This window comes from Alosa alosa, chromosome 2 (assembly GCF_017589495.1).
Source record: "Alosa alosa isolate M-15738 ecotype Scorff River chromosome 2, AALO_Geno_1.1, whole genome shotgun sequence".
NCBI classification, from domain to species: domain Eukaryota; kingdom Metazoa; phylum Chordata; class Actinopteri; order Clupeiformes; family Clupeidae; genus Alosa; species Alosa alosa.
Window position 1 is genome coordinate 6,238,579 of NC_063190.1, and position 24,720 is coordinate 6,263,298.

Here is a 24,720-nt window from a genome sequence, read left to right on the forward strand (position 1 = left end):
TGACGGTATTCAAATTAATTTTTTTCATTATTGTTAAATATCATGATGGGAGAGTATTATTAAAAATGTTACAAGTATGCAAATGCATATGTTTACGGGCATTTAGGTTTTACTGTGTTGTTTTGTTATAAAGACATGCAAGGCATTCTGGGCCGTAATGAACAGTGGTCGGCAGCACTCCATAGGCTACGATATAAATATGAATAGGTGTTTCTGTAAACCTAGGGACAATAAACAGCTATCTCTGTTACAAAAACGAGCTGGTAATCGCTCATTGCAGAGGGAACTATGATAAAAAGATTGTTTTCCTAAAAGCATGGAGTTGACGAAAGAATAAGCAAGCAATGTCACATTAATGTTAAATAGCCTACATCTGAACGCTAGGTGGCAATGTTGTATTACATTTCACTAGTGTACTTGAAATACGGTGTGAGCTTCACAAGTAAGGAAGGTGCAAATATTATGTAATGTATCATGGGAAATTATTGGAAATGTTATTTCTTGATTATTCTAATAGCAAACCACACACATCCATTCGTAATCACACGTACACATTTAATACCTGGAAGACTTTCATTTCGTTTATTTGATGTTGCCTAGCAACGGGAACAGACTTCAGAGCAAAGATTCTAGAACACAGCTTCAGAGAGACAAGTTTTGAGTTCGTGGCCAAGAACCTAAAATATCGGTTTCCATGTGTATGTGCTGGATGGTGTGTGCGTCCTTTATGAAAGTAAGTGTTTTATAGAGTTACAGACATAATGAGTCATGTTGCAGTGGTCCACATAAATGTGCCCCTTCTATTATTAGAATGCTAAGCGGAGATTTAACATCATTGTGTGGCTAGAAGCTTAGTATCTAGCTATGTCATAGGGAGATGTTGCTGTAACGTTATGAGATTTATGTTGCTTAGCGTAATGCCATGGTCGTTTGATATGAGATGCTTGTACTCATAACTACGTCACTCTAACTTTAGGACTCCTTTTAGTCCTAAAGAGTAATTCAGGAAGCATTTTAGCCCTAAAAGTAGCGCCTGAGTCTGTGACAGCTTTAGCGAGGACTCCTAATAAGACCGATTCACAAACAATGTGGTGGCATTTCACGTCGCGATGTTTTGAAATGCATCTAACAATCACAGGGAACAATTTTGCATTGTAGGCATAACTAAGGGATGCAGTAACACCACCACCAACAACCAAAACTAGCCTACTCATTGTTTACATGTATATTAAATGTAACGTTTCATTGTGAATCAAATGAAAAGATTCTCCTCTTTGCAAACGTTGGCATAGGCATATGGTGACAGATTAATTTAATAATGTTGCTGCGTGAATCATGGTAAGCGCGAATGAAGTGGCCACTTCTTAATGGGACTCACTGTATGGAAGTAGGCTAAGTAAATAGAGATGTTTAAAATAAGATAAAGTTAGGATATGCCCGCTTGACAACGGCAGAGATAACTGGCCTTTTGGCCATAGCAACCATCCATAGAACGACTGGCCTTCATAGCAACCAAGGATCTTAGCTGTGATTCATGTAGCTACAGTATGCATGCAATGTGATGCAAAGTATAGAAAGGTGATGAAATATACAGAGACAGGTCAAGAAATATAGTGCAATGTAGACAGTAGTATACAGTTGATTTACAGAAGGTGGTTTAGAGTAATATAAATTAAGTATAAATATGTGCAGTGTATTAGCAGTTATCTCATACAATAAGTAGAATAATGTATGTAGATGTAGCAGTAACATTATAATAGTAGAAATAATAATATAGATATATGCCGTGTATTAACAGAATATAATAAAACAGAATAAATATGGATATTCAATATGACAAATATATAACAGATATGTACATAACATACAGCTATGTGCAGTGTGGAAACAGTGTCATTGTAGTGCAGAAACAACATTATAAGAGTAGTAAGAATGAGTCTATGTGCAGGATGAATAGTATGAAGATCAGTAGAATAACTATGTATAAATGTAATTACAGTAGGCCTTTGTACATTTGTAAATAAATAGAAAACTATGGGTGAGAGGGATAAATTAATTTTATTTAATCGTAAAAGTAAATTGCATTCAATTAAATTGCAATTAAAAATCTTTCCAGTAGGCTTTAATGTCACGCAAACAGTACAACCAAAGCTGAGCTTGATCAACTAGAACGTCTAAAGAACCAGAACTTGAGTGTAGTTTTTTGCTGGGTCCCAGGCCATGTTGGTCTGAGGGGAAATGAGAAAGCGGACAGTGCTGCTAAGCAAGCCCTCAATGAAGAAGTCACAGAATGTCAAATCCCTGCTCCAGACCTTAAACCTATACTGAACTCTTACATCACAGATAAGTGGCAATCTGAATGGGATTAAAATGTACCAACAACAAGCAAGGAATGTGAATTTTGGCACGCTAAAATTACTCCTATTGTGGCTATTAGAGACATGCGTTCATGAGTATCCAGCTACATTCAATGAGTTAAGTAAAATACATTTACACACACACAAAAAACATCACTAATTAGTAGAGCGGCTACAAGGCCAATTTGGCAAGAATCGTGCAAATTATGATACAAGCATGAAACTTGGTAGGTATGTGCTTATGACCAATACAATCAAATCTACCTGATTGGCCACTTGAAATGGTGGCCATTTTCCAAGATGGCTGCCAAAAAAGACTCCAGAAATTGATTTATTGCATAGAATTGACCTAGCAAATTATGATACAAGCATGAAATTCGACATGTATGTGCTTAAGACCAATACAATCAAATCTACCTGATTGGCCACTTGAAATGGCGGCCATTTTCCAAGATGGCCGCCAAAAAAGACCCCAGAAATTGATTTATTGCATAGAATTGACCTAGCAAATTATGATACAAGCATGAAATTCGACATATGTGCTTAAGACCAATACAATCAAATCTACCTGATTGGCCCCTTGAAATGGCAGCCATTTTCCAAGATTGAAATTTTTTGCATAGAATTGACCTAGCAAATTATGATACAAGTACGAAACTCAACATGTATGTGCTCAAGAGCAATACAATGAAATCTACCTGATTGGCCACTTGAAATGGTGGCCATTTTCCAAGATGGCTGCCAAAAAAGACCCTAGAAATTGATTTATTGCACAGAATTGTCAAAGCAAATCATGATGGACGCATGAAAATTGGCATGGATGTGATCAAGACCAATACAATCAAATCCACTTGATTTGCTACTTGAAATGCTGGCCATTTTCCAAGATGGCGTCCAAAAAGACCCGAGAAATTTGCAAAATGGTCTAAATAATTGTTCACTCTCCTTAAATATGTTTCCATAGATGATGAAGTGATACAGATATTAAAAATGTTCCACAATGACAAATAAGCCACTTATGACACACAAATAGCATGGTGATAACATGCTAATAATGCCAGTTCTTAATGTCAATGGAGGGCGTTGCGTGACAAACAAATAAAAAGGTTATGACATGCTAATAATATAATGACACTAATATGCTAATAATGGCAATTCATGGTTTTCTCGATGTTGCTGTTAAACAAAAGATGCGTGTACACCAGAAACAACCTCAGCTACCAAGTAGCCAAGGTCGTTGAAGAAGCTTTGTCATGAATTCGCTTTTTTCGCTCTGGACGTGACATTGACATGTTTGATTTAGCTAATCACATAACGGCTCTGGCTTGTCAGCCTGGGACATTCGAAGATAAGAGCATTCCAATTGTTTTTGCCGAACCGCTCATTACCATATTAGCTGACTTTTAATTGCTAAATCGCTTAATCGCTCTGGTCGCCCAGATTGGTTCGCTCCCGGCGAATTCACTTTGGTCGCTTTATTCGCCGACCCTCCATAGACAAATAATGACTTCCGTCGCTTTTGGTTTTACATGCAAATAACAGCAGTAACAGTTATTAACGACAAATAAGCCCCTTATTACACACTGATAACATGGTGATAACATGCTAATAATGACAATTCTTGATGTCAATGGAGGGTGGTGCGTGATGCGATACCATTGTGGTAACTAGATGTACCGCATAGCGGTACAAAATATGACCGCCGCTCAGTCCTGTACATCCTTTCCGCGAAAATAAATCACACTAATCAATTTGTCTCCATCTTTTACTCCATCCCCCCACTCTTGAAACTTTTTGTGTATGCTTGTTTGGCATGCCTGTGTGTGTGTGTGTGTGTGCGGCTGCACAGAGAAAGTAGCCTACTGGCTGAAAAGGTGAATAGATTGTAGAATAGCCAAAGAAGTTGTAGCATTGTTATAAAACCTTTAAAATCTCTAAACAATCACAAGTAGGGCAGTTCATCACAGTTAATCCATTGCAACTGGATTGATGAAAGGTCACTTACACCTGTAGGCTACATGTATTTGGGAAAAGCAAAAGGTATCAGCATAATGTTATATTTTTATTTATTTATGTATGTATGTATGTATGTATGTATTTATTTATTAATAAAAAAAACATCTCTGTCAGTTCCATGCCGTTTTCAACAGCTATCAAAAACAAAGGTAATTTTTGGATAGATGGATTTTTTGTGAATGTTTCTTCTTCTGCATAAGATTTTAGTCATCTTTAGTTCACGTGATACTTTATTTTCAATGCACAAATTAAGTAACAGTAGTCTGAAACGAAATGCTGTTTTACATCTAACCAGTGGTGCAAATAACTGACATGTCCAAATGGGCCTTGATGAAATGCGTCGCTAGACTGTTCATACACATTTTAACGGGCCAAAGTTGAGCTGTTGTCCGTTGTTGCTCGTGCAAATATAGGCTGATTCATTCCCTTGCATTGTGTAACTGAGGTCCATGGCTTGTCTGGCTTTCACCAGACCAAGCTCAATCTTTTAAGAAATCAAAAAATAAATAGCGGGCAAATCAGGCTGGGTTCACCCAGCCTAGTCCATAGGCCCGATATTGTTTAATTTTCGATTGAGATATCCACGCTCTGGTTATTCTAAATGCAAAATGCATCGGGGAGTTATGACAAAACTGTAACTAACAAACTAGATCCTAATAGAAAGCTGTTAGCTTCCCTAAGCTACAGGTAGGCCTATAAGGTAGGCCTATTTACAACATAAATTGTCAATAGGCTATGTTGGCGACACAAATAAAATCTCCTTTGGAAACCAATGGCTTACGCCTTACAGTATCAAGCGGACTTAAACTGCCATATCGTGCAAAAAGTTGTAATAAAATTCACGCAGCTCCATGAGTCAAGGAAAGCGCGAATGAAGTAGCCACTTCTAAATGGGACCCACTACACAGTAGCTTAAGGTGTGTTGCTAAAGCAGCCATAATGAAATGAAGGAGTCATTGTTTGGATCCTTCACACACACGTGCTTTTTAATCTCACAGACTACAACTGCCAAGCTGGAATCAAAGCACATCGATTCCCCTCTCACACCCTGCATGCACTTAAAACAAATAAACAGGCGTCTCAGTCTGACGCATACATGTATAGGCAAAACTGTATCAGACCGGTGTAACGTTGGTAAATCTTCCATTGCACAGAATGATTTTTGTAGCTCTTGCAACAAATGACAGTCGAAAGCTACAATTACAGTGCTGCTATCAATTTCCTTGGTATAATCGCCTTTATAGTTTTCTACAAATGCAATCAAATTGGCCTCCATCACTCAACCAACGCTAACGGTAACATTATTGTACCTAGGTCCTTATTGATATTATAAGATTAACGTACCTGCAGTAAAAACCAAGCATGTCCGATAAACATTCTCAGATTTATTTCGGCTTCAAGATGAAATGGGAATTACACTTCATGTGAACATCGTCCTATCCTTATGAGACGTTCTCTGCGGTAAACTACAGTCCTTGTAGGAAGCACCCATTGCTTTTCCAACCCACTTTTAACTTCCAACAAAAGTACGTCTCACTGCAACAATGCGCCATCTAGTGGACAAACGACTACTTATCGCCAATACTGGAAATGCAGCCATGATGATGATGATGAATATTTGGCTTTCTTTTAATCCTACTGAATTTGTAATGATGTATCGGCCGTTCTAATACCAATAGTATGTGCGTCCCTGTGTGTGTGTGCATGTGAATATGTGTGCACCGCCATCTACAGGCCAATGAGTGTACAGTCACTAAATGTACACATAAACTTTTTTTTTTTAGACCCCCCCATGGATGAAATTTTACGAAACTTGGCATACCCCCAGAGAATGCCAGGTCAATCATACACATAAAATTTGGTGCAGTTCTGAACATCTTAACTGAAGATAGGGGCGATTAAAGCAGAATGATATTGCATTTTCATTTTTATACCGGGGGGGTGCAAATCACAAATGAGTGATTATGGGCCAGGGCCCACTTCCCCGAAAGCATCTTAAGCCTAAGAGCGTCGTAAAGTCCCTCTTACGAACGTCTTAAGATTTGCCGACTGTTTCCCGAAACCATCGTAGCTTAAGAGCATCGTGAAAACACTCGTAGATCTACGAGTGCTCCAGAGTACTCGTTACACCGCTAAGAGCGTCTTAACAGTACTTCTCACTGAGGTCACCAACAGGACATACAGAGGAATTACAACTTAGAATACATAATCCAATTTACGTTCCCATTCTTTATTGTGTTTACCTGTGATGAATCAGATTTTAGCGTGCAAAATAGCCTACATTTAATGGTCATAATAATGTGATGAAAAGCGGACAAAAATGCAATCAAGTTATGAAACGAGACGTTGCCAGAATAGTTTGACATTATCTTTGCTAAGTGAATATTTTATTAGGCCTATGAGGTAAAAAGCAGAGAAAGCAACATGTGGTTTAGTCTGTAGCCTACTGCATCAAAATCTAAGCCTACACATTTCCTCTCTAATACTCGACTTCTTTCTTATCTTCAAACGTGTTCTTAAGTGGCACCGCGAAAAATTATTGCATGGTGCAACAATCTAATCTTAAAATAATTACAATTATTTATGTCTCTGTGTGGTATATAACCTACTTGGGATGCTTACATGCAGATGTCAAAGTGTTTCTATTTTCGTATTGATGTGAATTAATGTGTAGATCCGAAGTTTAAATGGTAGGCCTATAGCTGTGACGTGCAGTCACCTGACATCACCGTCAAATCAGAGGATATTTCAGAACTATTAACGTGGACAGCTCCCCTTAAGAGCATCTTAAGAGCAGTGCATGCGCGTTCACGCTACACGATTCTTCATCCTCAGTTCCACGGTTCAGGTAGTTATTTAGGAAAAACTGCTTTTTTTGCGGTTCGGGGGGCCCAGCACGGGGGGGAGGAGTGGCCCCCGGGGACGAAACAAAATTTTTCCGTAAAAGTGGGGCTACATAACCACCAAATTTCATGTGCACCGGTGTTTCGTTGTCCCGGGTTTTGTTTCGTTGACCAAAAATTCAGGAAGTAGATGACGGGAAAAAAAAAAAAAAAAACTTTGACAATCATTATATGACCGCTTCGCTAGCGGCGGTCATAATAATGTGCCACTCACTATAATTTGGGCTCTCTGCGACTGTCCCCACAATTACCCCAGAGTTAGAGAACAAGACGACCAGAGTGAATCAATCAGCAGTGGTCCAATGTCGCTGTAAGTGGCTAAAATTAATTCTGAATAACCTCAGTGGCTGGTTTAATTCAGATAGTTTTGGTCTAAATATTGTAAGGATATCGAGAGTGATATACAGTACATATACTCAAATGTAAAACGGCATATACAGTGTAATTTGTAGTAGGAGAGTAGGCTACAAAGTAGGGCAGTAAGAACAGACAGGAATATTATATATGAGGCATACTAGCATATAAGTGTTCTGTGTAACCACTCTGAAGGCATGACTGACCGCAACGTCAAAAAAAAGTTTGGTTTGACTAACTGCAGCAACATTGCCCTTTTCCATGCTTAAGGTGAGGGTGGGTAAAGAAATATTACATCTTACTTGTGACATGGTCAGAAGGCATTTTCTTCTTCTCCACCTGCTGTATGTGTTTGCACAGCTTTGTTAAAACAGGCTTACATTGTTGAAAAACAAATAGCATTTTTATACACGTGCGTCTTTCTGTTAAAATACCTACACTAAATTCTGAATCACATTTTGCCAATCAGCCCAAAACTAATTGAAATGTAAATAACTGTTCCATGCATGGATTCAAAAGGTGATCAAAAGATCCTACCTCAATCTGATTTTTTAGATTAACAATGGACAACGAACGTATAACACACACTGACTGGTCAAAGTGCTGTCTGTGTCAGCAGGACACAATAGAACAATTAAAGTCTCCCGATACGAATCCTGCAAAGACAGATAAAGATGGCTATACAACATTAACAAAAAACATCCCCTTGTTCCACTCTCTTAATGCATTCCTATCAAACTTGATTGTGCAAGACTGTCAGTCCTGATGCTGTTGCATACGCTCTCTTCTATTGTCCCTCAGTGAGATTTCTGAGATTAATTTAGGCCTTCCAGGGTTTGTAGTCTTTGTACATAGTTCATTTGTGAAACACTGAATCTCAGTTATGTGCCTTTTTGCTTGATTTTTGCTTTATTGAATTTCCAATGACTTTATCATAGAAGGAAACAGAAATGTAGTGAATGTTAACATTGATTTGGGCCACATCTGCTAAATTAATGGCAATTAATGAAGTTCTAGTGTCTTATTTGGTGGCCATCTTTAAAAATGGCTGCCATATTACATTTTCAAGTTGCAAATGAGGTGGATTTGATTATATTGCTCTTTAGCACAAACACACAAAATTACATACTTGTATCATCATTTTCTTGCTCACTTCTGGGCTAAATTCAGTCTTTTGATGGCCATATTGTAAAATGGCTTCCATTTCAAGTGGCGAGTCAGGTAGATTTGATTGTATTGTTTTTTTAGCACATTAGTTTTTCATGCTTGTATAATAACTTGCTTGATCAATTCTGTGCAACAAATCCATTTCTATGGTATTTTTTGGCGGCCATCTTGGAAAATGGCCGTCATTTAAACTGGAAAATCAGTTCGTATCAGAATGTATTGTGTTGGTCTTAAGCACATACCTGCCAAATTTCATGGCTGTATCATAATTTCCTTTGTGAATTCTGTACAACAAATCAATTTTTAGAGTTTTTCATGGTGGCCATTTTGAAAAATGGCCGCCATTAAAAATGGCAAAACAGGCAGATTTGATTGTAATGGTCTTGAGCACATACATGCCTAATTTCATGCTTGTATCATAATATCTTTGGTCAATTCTGAGCAATAAATCAATTTCTGGGGTCTTTTTTGGCGGCCATCTTGAAAAATGGCCGCCATTTCAAGTGGCCAATCAGGTAGATTTGATTGTATTGGTCTTGAGCACATACCTGCCGAATTCCACGTTTGTATCATAATTTGCACAATTTTTCCTGTAGCCGCTCTACTATAATGTTGTGGACATTCCTTTATTCTGAGATACATCAATTGGCTCTCAAAACAATCCCAAACAGACATAAGGTCTTTATAGAGCAAATCCATATAGATTATTTGTCAAATAAACCAGTAAAACAGAATTAGGGGATGGAATATATAACATTCACACTCATATTTTTAAAATAAATCAGTGAAAAAGTATCCTGACAAACAAGCAGCATTTTAATGCCTTAGTCATATTTCATAATTAATTTTTTTTCTCTAGGTTACCTGATAGCCCAGTTTGAGAGGTGCAAGATGTGTGACATTATTTATTTTTGCAGCCAATCACTGCTGTTGTTTTATTTTATTGATTTGATTCATAGAAGCTAAATTCGAAGGCAGGCCACAGGTAAAATCCAACAAACCGCATTCAACCTGCAAGCCAATAGTTGAATAGCCCTCTCCTAGAGCTTTTGAGATATTGCCACTGCTCCAACACTGAAAGGCACTTTTACAATGTCTGCATCAAAGTAAAGTAACTAGGACTGAAACTATATAAATTCGTCAAAGTGAATCATTTGTGTCAACTCGCCGCAATGTAGATTTATTAACGCACCTGTGATGATCTACATCTCCATTTAAACCAAATGTTTTAGAGCGCACGTTGAGAGATTTATCCAGGGCAGGGCTGTACCTACACATATTTGTTGCACGTGCTACAAAAATCATTCTTTGCGATGGATGATTTAGTACCAACGTTACACCGGTCCGATACAGTTTTGCCTATACCTGAGACGCTTTTTGTTTGTTCGAAGTGCGTGTTTGGGTGTGAGAGGGCAGTCGATGTGCTTTGATTCCAGCTTGTTAGTTGTAGTCTATGCGATTAAAAACACGTGTGTGTGTGTGAATTATCCAAACAATGATAACGCTTTCATTGTGGCTGCTTTAGCCACAGACCTTGAGCTACTGTACAGTGGATTGGGTTCCATTTAGAAGTGTCCACTTAATTTGCGCTTTCCGTGATTCACACAGCTGCTTAAGTCCGCTTGATACTGTAAGCCATTGGTTCCCAAGGGAGATTTTATTTGGGTCGCCAGCATAGCTTAGTGACAATTTATGTTGTGTAATAGGCCTAGCATAGTGCCTACCTTATATAGTTTGTTAACAGTCATGGTTTTGTCATAACTCCCTCTACGCATCCACAGACCTTGAGCTACTGTACAGTGGATTGGGTTCCATTTAGAAGTGTCCACTTAATTTGCGCTTTCCGTGATTCACACAGCTGCTTAAGTCCGCTTGATACTGTAAGCCATTGGTTCCCAAGGGAGATTTTATTTGGGTCGCCAGCATAGCTTAGTGACAATTTATGTTGTGTAATAGGCCTAGCATAGTGCCTACCTTATATAGTTTGTTAACAGTCATGGTTTTGTCATAACTCCCTCTATGCATTTTTGCATTTAGAATAGCTCTGAAACCGGGGGTCGAACACGTCGCAGGGGGGGCACCAGTGCGTGGATATCTCAATCGCAAAATTAAACAATATTTCTATTGGGCGCCTACCATGGACTAGGCTGAGTGAACTCAGCCTGAACTGCCGGCAATTTCTTTTTCGACTTCTTAAAAGATTGAGCTTGGTCTGGCAAAAGCCAGACTAACCATGGACCTCATAGTTGCAAAATGCAAGGGAACATGAATCAGCCTATTATTTGCACAAACACTAACGGACAGTAGCTCTTCAACTTGGCCCATTAAGATGTGTTTGAATAGTCTAGCAAAGCATTTCATGAATGCCCTTTTGGACATGTCAGTTATTTGCCCCACTGGGTAAAACTGCATTTTGTTTTAGACTACTGGTATTTAATTTGTGCATAGACAATAAAGCTGAATATCATATGAACTAGATGACTAAACATATGCATATGTAGAAGAAGAAACATTCACAAAAATCCATGACATGACCTCTCTTCTTGATAGCTGTTGAAAACTGCATGGAACTGACAGGGATTGTTTTGTTTAATAATAAATAAATAAATACATTATGCTGCTGCTTTCCCAAATACAATGTAGCCTACAGGTGTACCTTTCATCAGTCCAGTTGCAATGGATGGACTGTGATGAACTGCCCTACTTGTGATTGTTTAGAGATTTTACATTTACATTTTTTGGCAAGTGCTACAAATCTATTCACCTTTGCAGCGCCAGTAGGCTACTTTGTGTGCGGCTGCAAATACACATTCCAAACAAGCATACACAAAAGTTTCAAGAGTGGGGGATGGAGTAGAAAATGGAGACAAATTCATTAATATGGTTTATTTTCGCGGCATGGATGTACAGGACTGCGCGGCGGTCATATTTTGTACCGCTATGCGGTACATCTAGTTAAAGACAATGTTTATGCACACAGTACATAAAAGTTTTAGGAGACACTCCACTGGTGGTTTGAAGTAAATATTGCAAATCCAGTAGTTTTAAATTAAGTTTGAATATCCGTCCACTGTAGAGGACACCATGCATGAAGAATTGAACATTAAAAAACAATAATAATTAGACCTACTGTCTATGGATTAGACACAGATCTCTAAAGAAAGATATCAAATTCCTACAACTGTCAAGGACACTGTTGTTTTTATAGGCCTATAATGCAAGTGGAGCTTTCTGAGGGTTAATAATAAACTCTCACAACTGCATACTCATATGACCCAATTATCTGTTATGGCTGCTGTGGGAGGTCTATGCTTTGCTTCTCAGTAGAGAAATATAGAACTATCAGAGCTTTATTCCAGAATGGTATCGCTACTATACCTTTTCCCTTGCTTTTAAAACTGTAGGACTTCAACGGACCTCAACGAGTTTCAACATGATTTACTTAATGATTTACTTAATGAAATTATTCATGGAAAATATTAGTTATTTTCTTTGTTTTTAAAGAGTGTTACACTTTTTTAGGATAGCTGCAATAGTCCTGTCATCTGGGTTATAATCACATGAGTGTGTTTAGACATGAAGTTGCCAACCTCTCTGTACTAACTGGAAGAGGAGCATAACCTTCCACTCTCTTTAGAGGGTCACGCTAGTGCAGTGGTGCCATTGATTTGTGGAGGAGTCCTCTGGTCTGTTGCACCATTCAGAGTTATTTTCAAATGATCAGCAAACCGTGTAAACCGTGTATAGCATTTGAATGTTAGTCATGCTTATTTTGATTTTTAAGTGTCAAAATGATTAGTGTTGTTTAACAGTAGAATTGGTATAGCTTTTTTTGTGGTATTTAGTAGTTGTCAGAAGTAAATTTGCATGTGTGTGACTGTGGTTGAACCTGTCATAGTACTTATTGGAATTCAATGAGACACACAATTATTCCATCTCCATTATGAGCTATCATGAACCATCGCATTGACATAATAGGGGCACAGAGGTCAATAGTGAACACGTGTCCAGTACACGTAGAAGCCTCCAAGCAGCGGAAATACTGCAAAGATTTTTTAATTTAGCTGTTCATCTAAGCATGGTATCACAGAGAGTTTTGACTCTCAATAGTGACTATATCAGAAATGCAACTTTCATTCACGCTTTTTGAAGAACTTACTTTATCCTCATCAAAATCCTTAACATGCCAATTATACAATGTCCCTAGCCAACCTCTGCTGACAAAAACTGTATTTAGCTTTGCTCATATCCACACAAAAACAACACCCACATGTTCGAGTCAGAAATCTGAGCACTAAAACAGCCCAAGTTGTAAATTATCTACTGCATGTGATAATAGAAAGATTTGCAGCATTTTCTGTGTAATTTGTAGTTGTATAATCAAAAATAAACTAATATATGACGTTTCTGAAGGTCCTGGCCTCATCTATTCTCATGTTGCTGTGTGTTGTGCTTCGGGCTGTTGGGTCTATATTGGCTTTATTGACAAATGTCCTTCACGCCTTCCTGGACAGTGGAAAAATCAGGTCTATCAGATTCAGGGGGATACCTCTTTGAATAAAACACTTGGAACAATTGCAGCCTTTGTCATTTTGTGGGATCTGTTGGATTAATCAGAGCTCTTCGTAAAGCATGTAATGGCTTGTTTATGAGAATTAATCTGTTGTTGAATTAAATGATTTATTAGATAATTAATTACTAGATTTGTCATACAGTATTCATTCAGGTTTTTCCTGTTTTGGGATTTTCCAAAAGATTTTCCATGGTGAAGGTAAGAGGAAATTGTTGTTTCAAGTCCACTTATTAACATAGATTTGTGACTTTTTAAATCTCTGACAGAACTTTTTCAGATATGAAAAACTATTTGACATATAAGGATGAGCATGTTGTAGTTGTTTAGTAAATGTAATTGTATTCATATAATTAAATATTAATAAGTTCAATTAACTTATTAAATATGAATAATGTTTTATGCTTAATTTATAAAATGTATCATTTTGGGCACCAACACAAAAAACAAAGGTGATGAATAATTTGAACAGACTGGAAGATGTGGTTTTTGTTCTGTTTTAACCAGGTAATGTTGTAAGCAAAATAGCAGTAATATATCAAAACAAAATAAAGCAAGACCAAACTTCTGTAGCCACATTTTTCTTCAATCAGAAAAAAAGCCGTCTAGGTCCGCACAAAGACGTGTTTGAGGACTTGAGAATTGGGAAGCAGCAGTTGCTGGAGAGGTTTCTAACCCCTGTGCATGATCATCCCAAGAGCAAGCGCGTGCCTGCGGAGATGGCCCAACCACACCAGCACCACCACCACCATGGCCAGCACCATCACCACTCTCACCACCGCCACCATCCACACCACCACCAGCAAGAGCATCACCACACACACCACCACAGAGATTCACACTGGGAGGACAACCAGGAGAGTCAGCCGTGAGTAACATTTTACATCTTTAGAAAGAATATCATGAAGACTGCACCATTTCTTTCAGTAATGACACAGGAAATACCAGGGGGACTGTCACAAAACCAAGCCTTTGCATTGAATGACTAGCTACTGTATGTGGTATGACAGGAAGGAGGAGTACATGTATGAGTACCTTGTGAAAACACTGAGTCAGTATGTGGCAGTATAGATGTTCTTTGAAGTGATTAGATAATACAAACCCTCAACTCTAAAATGATTTTAGGTTTGAATATGTGAAAAGCAACGTACAGAATATGAGGAGTACAAACTGTTATTCACTTTTCTACACACTTAGTTATCCACATTCTGACAATTTGAGTAGTTGCCAAAACTGCAAAGAGAATGCAGACACTAAAGGCTAAATGAAATGTCTTGATAAAAATCTATTTGGTTATTATTTTGCATTACTAGAATCTCCATATCATGCTAGAAAAGTCTTGAGAAAAAATTAACCTCATCTTTAGAAGATTATCTCTGGCTTTAAAAAAAAAAACAGGACAGCTTGAATCTGAATAATAAGGTTCAAGGTTTGTAGATTTCAGTAGATGTCCTTGCCCACTTAAAACATGAATGTTAGAAACGTAAAATGAAGACGAACAGAAATGTTTCATGGCATTGATTACTTCACATGTTCTATTCAGTATTCTTCATAGCTCAACACTCTGCATAGCATGGCTTTAATACTCGCTGAATAACACAGAGATAATCATTTGAGTGTGGTAATGTGGAATGTCAATTTCAGGAATCACACTTAAAACAGTCTTGTTGTGGTCTTAATCATGTCCAATGAGGAGCTGTACATATCACACACCAGGAAGCTAATTTAGAGGTGCATTTTGTTTTTATTATCAAGTATTTATCTGTTATCTGCTTGCTGTTACGCCCATACTATATATGTTTCAGACAGAAGGCAATGTTTCTAGAAGCCCACTAGTTCCATACAAGAAATTAAAGGAAATTGTATGAAAACATAAGGTAGAGTACATTATTGGTGGTTAATTATAAGTGTTGGTTTGCACAAGAACTTCTAATAGCTTTAATACTCTCATGACTGACACATGCACAAATGAATCCTATCTGCGTGTGCAATAAGTTATGTTATGACAGTCAGTGTAACTTCTCTATTCTCATTGCAGCCATGTGAAATCAGAAGGCGACAGCATTCACCACCATCATGGCCACCACAGCCATGAACACCACCATGATAAACCCCATCATGGATCCTCCGACAAGCCCCTTTACCGTCATCACCATCATCACAAACAGCATCATCGCAGTCAAGAGGTCGCCTCCCATCCTAAAGCTTCAGTCACCTCCTCCAACTCTTCTCTCAGCTCATCAAGCTCATCTGACTCTTCCAGCTCTTCAGATTCCTCCGATTCATCTTCATCCTCCTCCTCATCCTCCTCCACAAATTCCAGTTCCAGCTCCTCCTCCTCAGGTTCTTCTTCCTCCTCCTCTTCCTCCTCTTCTTCATCATCCACCTCTTCATCATCCTCTTCCTCCTCTTCATCATCCTCACCTTCCAGCTGGTCCTCGGAGAGCAGTCTGAACAACGCAAAACTTCCAAAGAAGAAGAAGAAGAAACAGGGACGAGGACCCCAACACTCACTCTCCTTGACAGACATCACCAGGGGTAAGAGAGGCTTTGATGAAGATGATGCTGAAGATTCACTGCCTTTACTGGATGACGGGAATGAACACAGGAGGCACAAGAGAAAGTCCTCACGCCATGCCCTGGCGAAAAGCAACTTGAAAAAAAACGACAAAGGAAATATGCGAAAGGCTAAATCAATGGAAGTTCTGTCCCGTAAGCGCGATAAACGAGAGGAGGACGACGAGGCCCATTATGATGAGCATGCGACTCGGAAGAGGAAGGACCAAACCAAGAAGGACCTTTTGAAGGAGAAAAGCAAGTTCTCTGCTTTCCTGAATGAGATCACCAGGCAGGTGTTGAGTCCCTCTCGGTTAACTTCTCTTGGAGTTCCCAACGCCCACAGGTCGCCTAGTCCCGGCCGGACCTCCAAGTCACCCAGGTCAGAATCCAAACCAGGAAGTAGGCCAAGTAGTCGTCCAGTTAGTCGCCCAGAAAGTGTCAGTTCTTTGACATCCAGTGCTCCCACTCATACGAGCAAGCACTCACGCTCTAGCAAACACCCTCGTTCCCGTAAACATTCTCACTCCAGCAAGCATTCTCATTCCAGCAAGCACCACTCAAAGCCACACCACCACAAGCACCATCAACACAGCCTGAAAGGTCATCGTCAACATCGACATCACAGTCCAAGCAGCCAAACTGATGCAAGCACTAGTCCCTCGCGCAGTCGTGCCTCCAGCGTGAAGCATGGTCGCAAGGGACACAAACATTATCATGGAGGCGACTCGTCAGATGGATCGAGCTCTGGATCAGAAACGACTTCTCACCCACCGAAACACCACCACTCCCGCTCCTCAACGCCCCACAGCCGCCATCCGTCCCGCCACCCTTCCCCATCTCCATCTCGTCACCATCACCACCATGGACACCATTCCCCTTCCTCCTCCCATCACCATCACCATCACCATCACCAGCACGGCCATAAGGGCCACCACAGCCCAGGTCAACACCACCACCATCACTCTGAGCACCACTCTCGCCACGGCTCCCATCACCACTCTCACTCTCACCATCACTCGCCCCATTCTCACCACTCCTCCTCTCATTCCCACACAGTGTCTTACTCTTCCTCTCATCCTGATCTGGAATCTGCCCTGCACGACCATCACAAGGCGCACCATCATAAGTCACACCACAAGCACCCGCACCACTCTGAGGGGCATCAACACCACCATCATCACACAGAGTCTGACCAACACCACGTGGAGACTGAAGACGACCACTCCCATTCAGGTAACCACCCCCACCACCACACCCATTCAGATGATCACCATCACCACCACGAGCATCACCACGGACATGAACACCCTCACTCCCCCTCAGGTGATCATCACCACCATGAGCATCACCATGGATCTGAACACCATGGCTCCCACTCAGGTGATCTTGACCATACAGAATCTGAACACCCTCACTCCCCCTCAGGTGATCACCATCATCACCACCATGAGCATCACCATGGATCTGAACACCATGGCTCCCACTCAGGTGATCTTGACCATACAGAATCTGAACACCACCACTCCCATTCAGGTGATCACCATCATCACCACCACCATCACCCAGAATCTGAACATCACCACACCCATCACCATGGATCTGAACACCATGGCTCCCACTCAGGTGATCACCATGGTCACCACCACCATCCCTCCCATTCAGGTGACCACCATCTTCACCACCATCACCCTGGATCTGAACACCATCACTCCCATTCAGGTGATCACCATGGTCACCATGAGCATCACCATGGATCTGAACACCATGGCTCCCACTCAGGTGATCTTGACCATACAGAATCTGAGCATCACTCCCATTCAGGTGATCACCATCATCACCACCACCACCACCCAGAATCTGAGCATCACTCCCATTCAGGTGATCACCATCATCACCACCACCATGGATCTGAACACCACCATTCTCACTCCAGTGGTCTTGATCATACAGAGTCTGAACACCATTCAGGTGACCATCACCACCACCACCATCACCCAGATTCAGGGCATCACTCCCATTCAGGTGATCATCACCACCATGACCATCACCATGGATCTGAACACCATCACTCCCGATCAAGTGATCTCGATAAAACAGAATCTGAACACCCTCACTCCCCCTCAGGTGATCATCATGGTCATCACCACCATCCCTCCCCCTCAGATGATCACCATCACCACCACGAGCATCACCACGGACATGAACACCCTCACTCCCCCTCAGGTGATCATCACCACCATGAGCATCACCATGGATCTGAACACCATGGCTCCCACTCAGGTGATCTTGACCATACAGAATCTGAACACCATCACTCCCATTCAAGTGATCACCATCATCACCACCACCATCACCCAGAATCTGAACATCACCACACCCATCACCATGGATCTGAACACCATGGCTCCCACTCAGGTGATCACCATGGTCACCACCACCATCCCTCCCATTCAGGTGACCACCATCTTCACCACCATCACCATGGATCTGAACACCATCACTCCCATTCAGGTGATCACCATGGTCAACATGAGCATCACCATGGATCTGAACACCATCATTCTCACTCCAGTGGTCTCGATTATACAGAATCTGAGCATCACTCCCATTCAGGTGACCACCATCATCACCACCATCACCATGGATCTGAACACCATCACTCTCACTCAAGTGATCTTGATCATACAGAATCTGAGCATCACTCCCATTCAGGTGACCACCATCTTCACCACCATCACCCTGGATCTGAACACCATCACTCCCATTCAGGTGATCACCATGGTCACCATGAGCATCACCATGGACATGAACACCACCACTCCCATTCCGGTGATCACCACCATCACCACCATCCACATCCTGACTCTGAACATCACCACGGATCTGACCACCATCATCACCACGGATCTGACCACCATCACTCCCACTCAGGTGACCACCATCACCATCATCACAATCCTGACTCTGAACACCACCACCACCACCACCATCACCACCAAGATTCTGAATCTCATCCTGAATCTCATCACCATCACCATTCCCACACAGATTCACTCTACCATCACCACCATGAAGGGGACCATCATAGCCCACACAGACACTCACCAAAACACCACTCCCCAAGCCATAGGGCATCATCACCAGGTGCAGAGTTGGAATCACACTCCAGTAAATCCAGCTCCTCTAGAAATACGGCTAGTCCTACGAGCCAAGATGATCAGCCAACACCTACTTATGTGGGTCCCCCACCTGCCTACAGAGTAAGTGATGTAATGTAGCAGTGCATATGCTGCTATATCTTATTAGGCTCTCCAGTCAACTGTGAAATGTTTTTTTTTTTTTAATCCAGCACACTGGATTAACTATGTATTCATCAGTAATGCGCTCATATTTAACACTTACAACTCACAGTGTTCAGTAATTTCTACCAAGTGTGTCTTACTTCTATCAGACAGATCATCTGTCATGAAAATAAGAACCTATGTGCAGTCTTTAAATAGCTGTGTCTCTTTTATAAAAAATAATTCCAGTCAGTGGAACTTTCATAAATATTGGCTTCAAAGAGTGAAATAATCACCATAATAATTAAATAATACATAAATAATAATTTATTTATTACAGGACAGTGGATCAGAAGTGGAAAAAATAAGGTGAGTCTAGTTGATGGCTAAATTAAATTATATTATTTAAGGAGAATTCCAGCCATTTTTCACATGATCTCTATTTCTCAAGGTCACCAAGTAATGACGGTATGAAAAAAAGATTATGTTTATGATTATGATTATGTTTTTCTTTTCATAATGACAGTCCTTGGTGACCTCAAGAATCAGGGATCTATGTGAAACATGTCCGGAATTCTCCTTTAAGCATATTAAAAAAATCAGTGGAATAGAAATATCTTTTGCACCAGCTACATGTACTGTACCAGTCTCAAATTTCTCTTCTTATCTTTTCGAAACAGAGCTCTGCAAGAGCAGAATGAGGATCTCCAACACACCTTACTTCAGACCACAGTTCGCATGGAGTGCATGGGGGCCGAGTTCAAAACCAGCCACCAGGTTCTGGAGAGTGAGCTCCAGAGGACTCGAATAGAGCTCAGCAGCCTCATGGACAGGTTCAAGAGGTAAGTCTCATTGAGATGTTGTTTATTTTGTTCCATTGCCATGTAAACATCTCGTTTCTGTGGCTGTTACTCAGCCGTTCTTTGCTTCATGGACTCTTTGCTGCTTTTCAGTCTGCACTCCAGCTACTCCTACTCGCAGGACAATAATCACCTTCTGGAGAAGCAGCTTCATTGTGTGGTGAGACTTCCTTAACTAGTTATCTTATCAGAGAACAATATAAGAAAGGGTAACCTCAGTTGATACCAGAGGTGAAGATACAGTAAATAATTCAAGCTCCAAATGTACTACAAGAAAGGTAGCTTGAACCATTAAGTGTCTAGTGAGGAGTTTTCTGGCCTGTAAATGTATTACTGATTAGACTATGTCCATCTTACTTTTTTCTCTGTGTGTCTCTCTCTCTCTCTCTGCTGGTCATTAGGCTGGAAATGTAGATGTGGAACGTGATCAGATGAACCAGCGCATCACAGAGCTGACAGAGCAGCTGGCTGTTGCTAAGACGACCATTCACAGCCTGGAGGCTATTAACGTGAGAACTCGATCTCCTCGTGATGAAAAGATCTAGCCACGAAAAAAGCAAAAAAAAAAAGAAATGTGCGCATAATCAGAACAGAGTACGGGAGAGATTCATGCGTACTGTTGAAATGAAATGAGCTTCGTCTTCATCCCTTTTCTCTTCCCTGTGGGTGTTTGTCAGGGAGTACAGGACGAATCCACAAGTGTTCCAAAGTATACTAAACCATCATACCAAAAATCCCTGGACAGTTTCTCTACTTTTTCCACCAATAATAGAAAAATCTGAGAGAAACAAAACAGCAGTCTGTGTATGTGTAAGACTGTTTAAGATTTTCTTTTTTGGTGAATGGACATACAAAATAATTTTCTGTCACACATGTAGATAGACATATGCCAAATTGTTAATTTACACACACACACACACACACTAATAGTCCTCCTTATCTGTCAGTGTATAGTGCTCAGTCTCTGTCAATGTCTGTCAGTGTCTGTCCACTCATTTCATTTCACGGTCGAATCCACCATGAATATTTGCTCTAGTTAGTGAATCCACTATGAATAGTTGCTCTAGTTTAACCTGACCCTAGCCAGATGAATTTCACTCCGCCTAACTTCACTCATCCATCTGGAACCGATCCATTGAAGTGTTGCTTCAGAAGGCTGGGCCTAATCAAAAAATGCTTGCATATGATTGAATAAGCCACTTGTCCGTCATCTATTGACGTGCTACTTCAACCACTCACATCGAAGCCAACCCGTGACACTGATAACAGTCTCACAGTCGCTTCTACGCTATGTCACATCTATGAAACTCCCGCCCTGCGTCCTGATTGGCTGTACCATAAAATCGGTTGCAGAAATCACTCTCAATGGAAGAGGTCCCAGATGGATGTGAGGAAAGCTAGGCGGAACGAAATTCATCTGGCTAGGGTCAGGTTAGCTCTAGTTAGTGGCATGGATGGATTTGGTGGTGGTGTCACACAGTACCTGTAGCCTGGTTAGATTATTTTAGTCATGAATTGTCTAGTAATGACTTCAACCATGCATATTATAAAAAATTTAACATACACTGCGTGTCCCTACAGTAGTTCTCTAGGTGCATTATGGGCTGTGGAATTATTGATTATTCCTTATTGAACTGTACATTTAGACAATTTAATTAGTTAGCCTACCTCTTCATCACCCCCCATAGGTAACACCCATGTTGCAGGGAGCCATGGAAAAACAATTACAATCAGATGAAGCAGCAAATCAGATCATGCCCCCAGCCGCACCCCCTCCCGTCCAATTCATGGACCACAGCCGTTATGACAAGGCTGGAGACGACCAGCCCCTGGGACCTGTTCCAGAGGAAGAGGAATCTGATTGGTCAGAGATGGGAGACGAAGAGCGCCACTGCGTGCCGATTGGCCACCGCGAGGGCACGGCCATCTTGACCTGGATCAGCAGCCATCCGGGCCGGTGGATGGAGGGCGACACGGAGAGCGAGTCGGGTGGCGAGGAAACGGTTCGCCAGTACCCGCCTCGCCCGCTGCAGATCCCCCACCTCCAGTTCACCGTCCACCCGGAGACCCTGCCCATCCCCATGGACGACGTCAGCCCCACCTCCTTCCAGACGTCTCATGGCGACCCCGAAGACAACGACCATCACTCCCCGCCGTCCCGCAAGTTCGGCTCGCCCATACGCATCCTCTCGGCCAGCATGGAGAAGATCAGCGACGCGGGGCTTACGCTGCACGAGCTCCAGGGGCACATGAAGGGCAGTGAGGCAGTCATGGACCTCCACGGAGGCGCCGCGGAGTATGTCGAGGAGGAGGCCAAGATCGTCCTCAGTTGGAGGGACGGCCACAGGCATGGCATGGTTGGAGGTGGAGGTGGAGGAGCAGGAGGAGGGGGAGTTGGTGCAGCCAGACAAAGCACCCTCCAGGAGGCTGAGCGGTTGCTCCACCATTACATCAGCCAGACACCGTCAGGGGTGGCAGAGGAAGTACTAAACGGGGAGCGGACCAAACTGTGAGCTGGGGTACAGCCTGATTGTTTTCGACTGAAGGGATATGTGAGTTATGAACACATCCAAAAGTCTGATCCATTTGAACAGAAAATGCACACTGGCTTCAAAGGGGAAATAATGCTGTACAAAATCCAGTCAGTTTCACCATTTGAAGCAGCTTAAGCAGGTAAAATCCACATTTTCAGCCCAGTCCACCATGGAGGGCTTGAGAGACTGCCACTTTAGTTTGCAGATATGTAGAGCATAATGATTAGGCCTCTCTCTTCATAATCAAAGATGCATCCTTGCAGTCGTTCTCGGCTCTGCACTGAGGAGCAGCTTTGAAGTCCTCCAGAGACAACATCAAACAGAAGCGCATCACTTTGATTCAATCGATCGCCCTTGGATACACAGTCCTACTTCGGCCGCTCATGTCATTTGGGTGGAGATCTTACAGTGAAGTCTCTCACAGTTTGCCCCCGCAGAGAACAATGTAAGCCAAGATACTGTAATGAAGAGCTCTCTCTCTCTCTCTCAGTGGATATACAGTGGAGATAAAAGTTTAAAAAAAGTCATCAAATGTACATGTTGTGTACGTAGTTGTAACTTTAGCTTCTTGAAGATCTGATTCCCACTCAAATATAAATGTGAATAGCATAGTTTCAGTAAAAAATGTATGTAGTGAATACTAAAGTATTCAGATCAAGATATGTTTAATGTACAAGAGCTGAGCAGTACATTAACAGTCTTTTATGACTTTGAAGATTGTGAAATAGTTCATAAAGCCCTTATTCTTTATATACCCCCCTGGCTACAGCAATTGTGAACTTAGTTGTAACTACTATACAGAGGTGTGTACAGTTGGGGGTTAGAGAGTTTCATCTTCTTTTATCAAAGAAAATTTGAGAATTGATTGATGTGATTGATATTGATTCACATGAGTATGTGATACACTTAATCTCAGAGAGTAAGTTTGCGCTTGTAAATGGCTGTACATGTTCTTATATTTAATTTGTGTTTTGAGTAGAACATGTATACATGTACTATTAAAAGCTTATAACCACACAATCCATTAACATTATAGTGATCTACGTAGCAACATATTTACATACACACTCACAAATACCACGTAATGCTTGAATAATGTATTATTAAAAGTGAACTCCAAATATACAATGGGTTCTATATATGGATTTATGTGATTTAGGGAATGAATGTAATTTAGAAATGTGTGAAAATTAGTGGCTATAACTTCAATGTGTAACTCTGCTGTTCTCATTTTAAAAGAATTAGAAAAATTAGAAAATATGGAAATATCTTTCTAAAGAGTCCACTTTGCTTCACTTTAGAGCCACCTTAGCAATAGAGGTAAACTATATATTGTGTGCTTTCAGTCAGTCTGAAGAGGGCTGTTTTAAACACTGGGTTCTTGATAAAACGAGAACCTTGTGTTCCCAAACCGAGTGCTGCTGCTGTTTATGTTATAAGGCATAACACTGTGCAATGACATCATTTCCTGCTTCTTTCTTTCTTTGTTCTTTTCTTTTCCTCACTTCCCTTCTATTCCCTGACCATCCATCTTCAGTAGCCATATGTGGACATGTTCATGGACATGTGTTGAAAAGTATAAAGAAATATAACCATTGTCTTCTTCACAAAACTGTGAAAAGGTTTGAAGGGAGATCCACTGCTCTTTAATGATCCTGTGCTCATTTTGTGCTTATATGTAATTAGTTTTCCCAGATACCTGCCTGTATAATAAAATATTAACTATTGTGTGTCATTGCTGCATATTAAGTGTAAGCATCAATAAACAAGATGAAATATGTCTGAATTCAGTCATTTTGGTTGCTAGAACTTTGATTGCCAAAAAATATTTTTATGGCTTCAATTCAGTTATCATTCACTCACACTAGAGACCACAGACGGTATACAACACAATCTGTTACCTCACTCTAATGAGCTCGTTACTACAGCTTTACAGGATTATCCTCACTTTCACTCTCATGTTCACAGTCACCACTGCTCTCTCTCTATCTTTCTATCTCGCTCGCCCTAACTTTTTATATGTTATTAATGAACACACAATGAAAGATTGTGCATTTGGGTATTTTCAGGCACAACCGGAATACCATAGATGTGGTAATCCGACATGGTACTCAGGTTT

General features: G+C 40.9%; 1 protein-coding gene across 9 annotated transcripts; it reads left to right on the top strand.

Annotated features, from left to right (window-relative positions):
- The first annotated feature begins 726 nt into the window (after positions 1-726).
- si:dkey-273o13.3 (uncharacterized threonine-rich GPI-anchored glycoprotein PJ4664.02) lies at positions 727-24,380 on the top strand. Of its 9 annotated transcripts, none has more exons than XM_048238106.1 (9): positions 727-733; positions 13,513-13,568; positions 14,066-14,235; positions 15,406-19,186; positions 19,548-19,576; positions 19,888-20,049; positions 20,161-20,227; positions 20,469-20,576; positions 21,756-24,380. In XM_048238106.1, exons 2-9 carry the CDS (start codon positions 13,560-13,562, stop codon positions 22,578-22,580), a joined length of 5,151 nt encoding a protein of 1,716 aa, XP_048094063.1. In that variant the 5' UTR covers positions 727-733; positions 13,513-13,559; the 3' UTR covers positions 22,581-24,380. The 9 variants fall into 9 exon arrangements, with proteins under 9 accessions (XP_048094063.1, XP_048094065.1, XP_048094066.1 ...); XM_048238108.1 differs by lacking the exon at positions 727-733 and having other exon boundaries at positions 13,407-13,568; positions 13,961-14,235; positions 15,406-18,857; positions 18,975-19,186; XM_048238109.1 differs by lacking the exon at positions 727-733 and having other exon boundaries at positions 13,407-13,568; positions 13,961-14,235; positions 15,406-17,588; positions 18,639-19,186.
- The last annotated feature ends 340 nt before the right edge of the window (positions 24,381-24,720 follow it).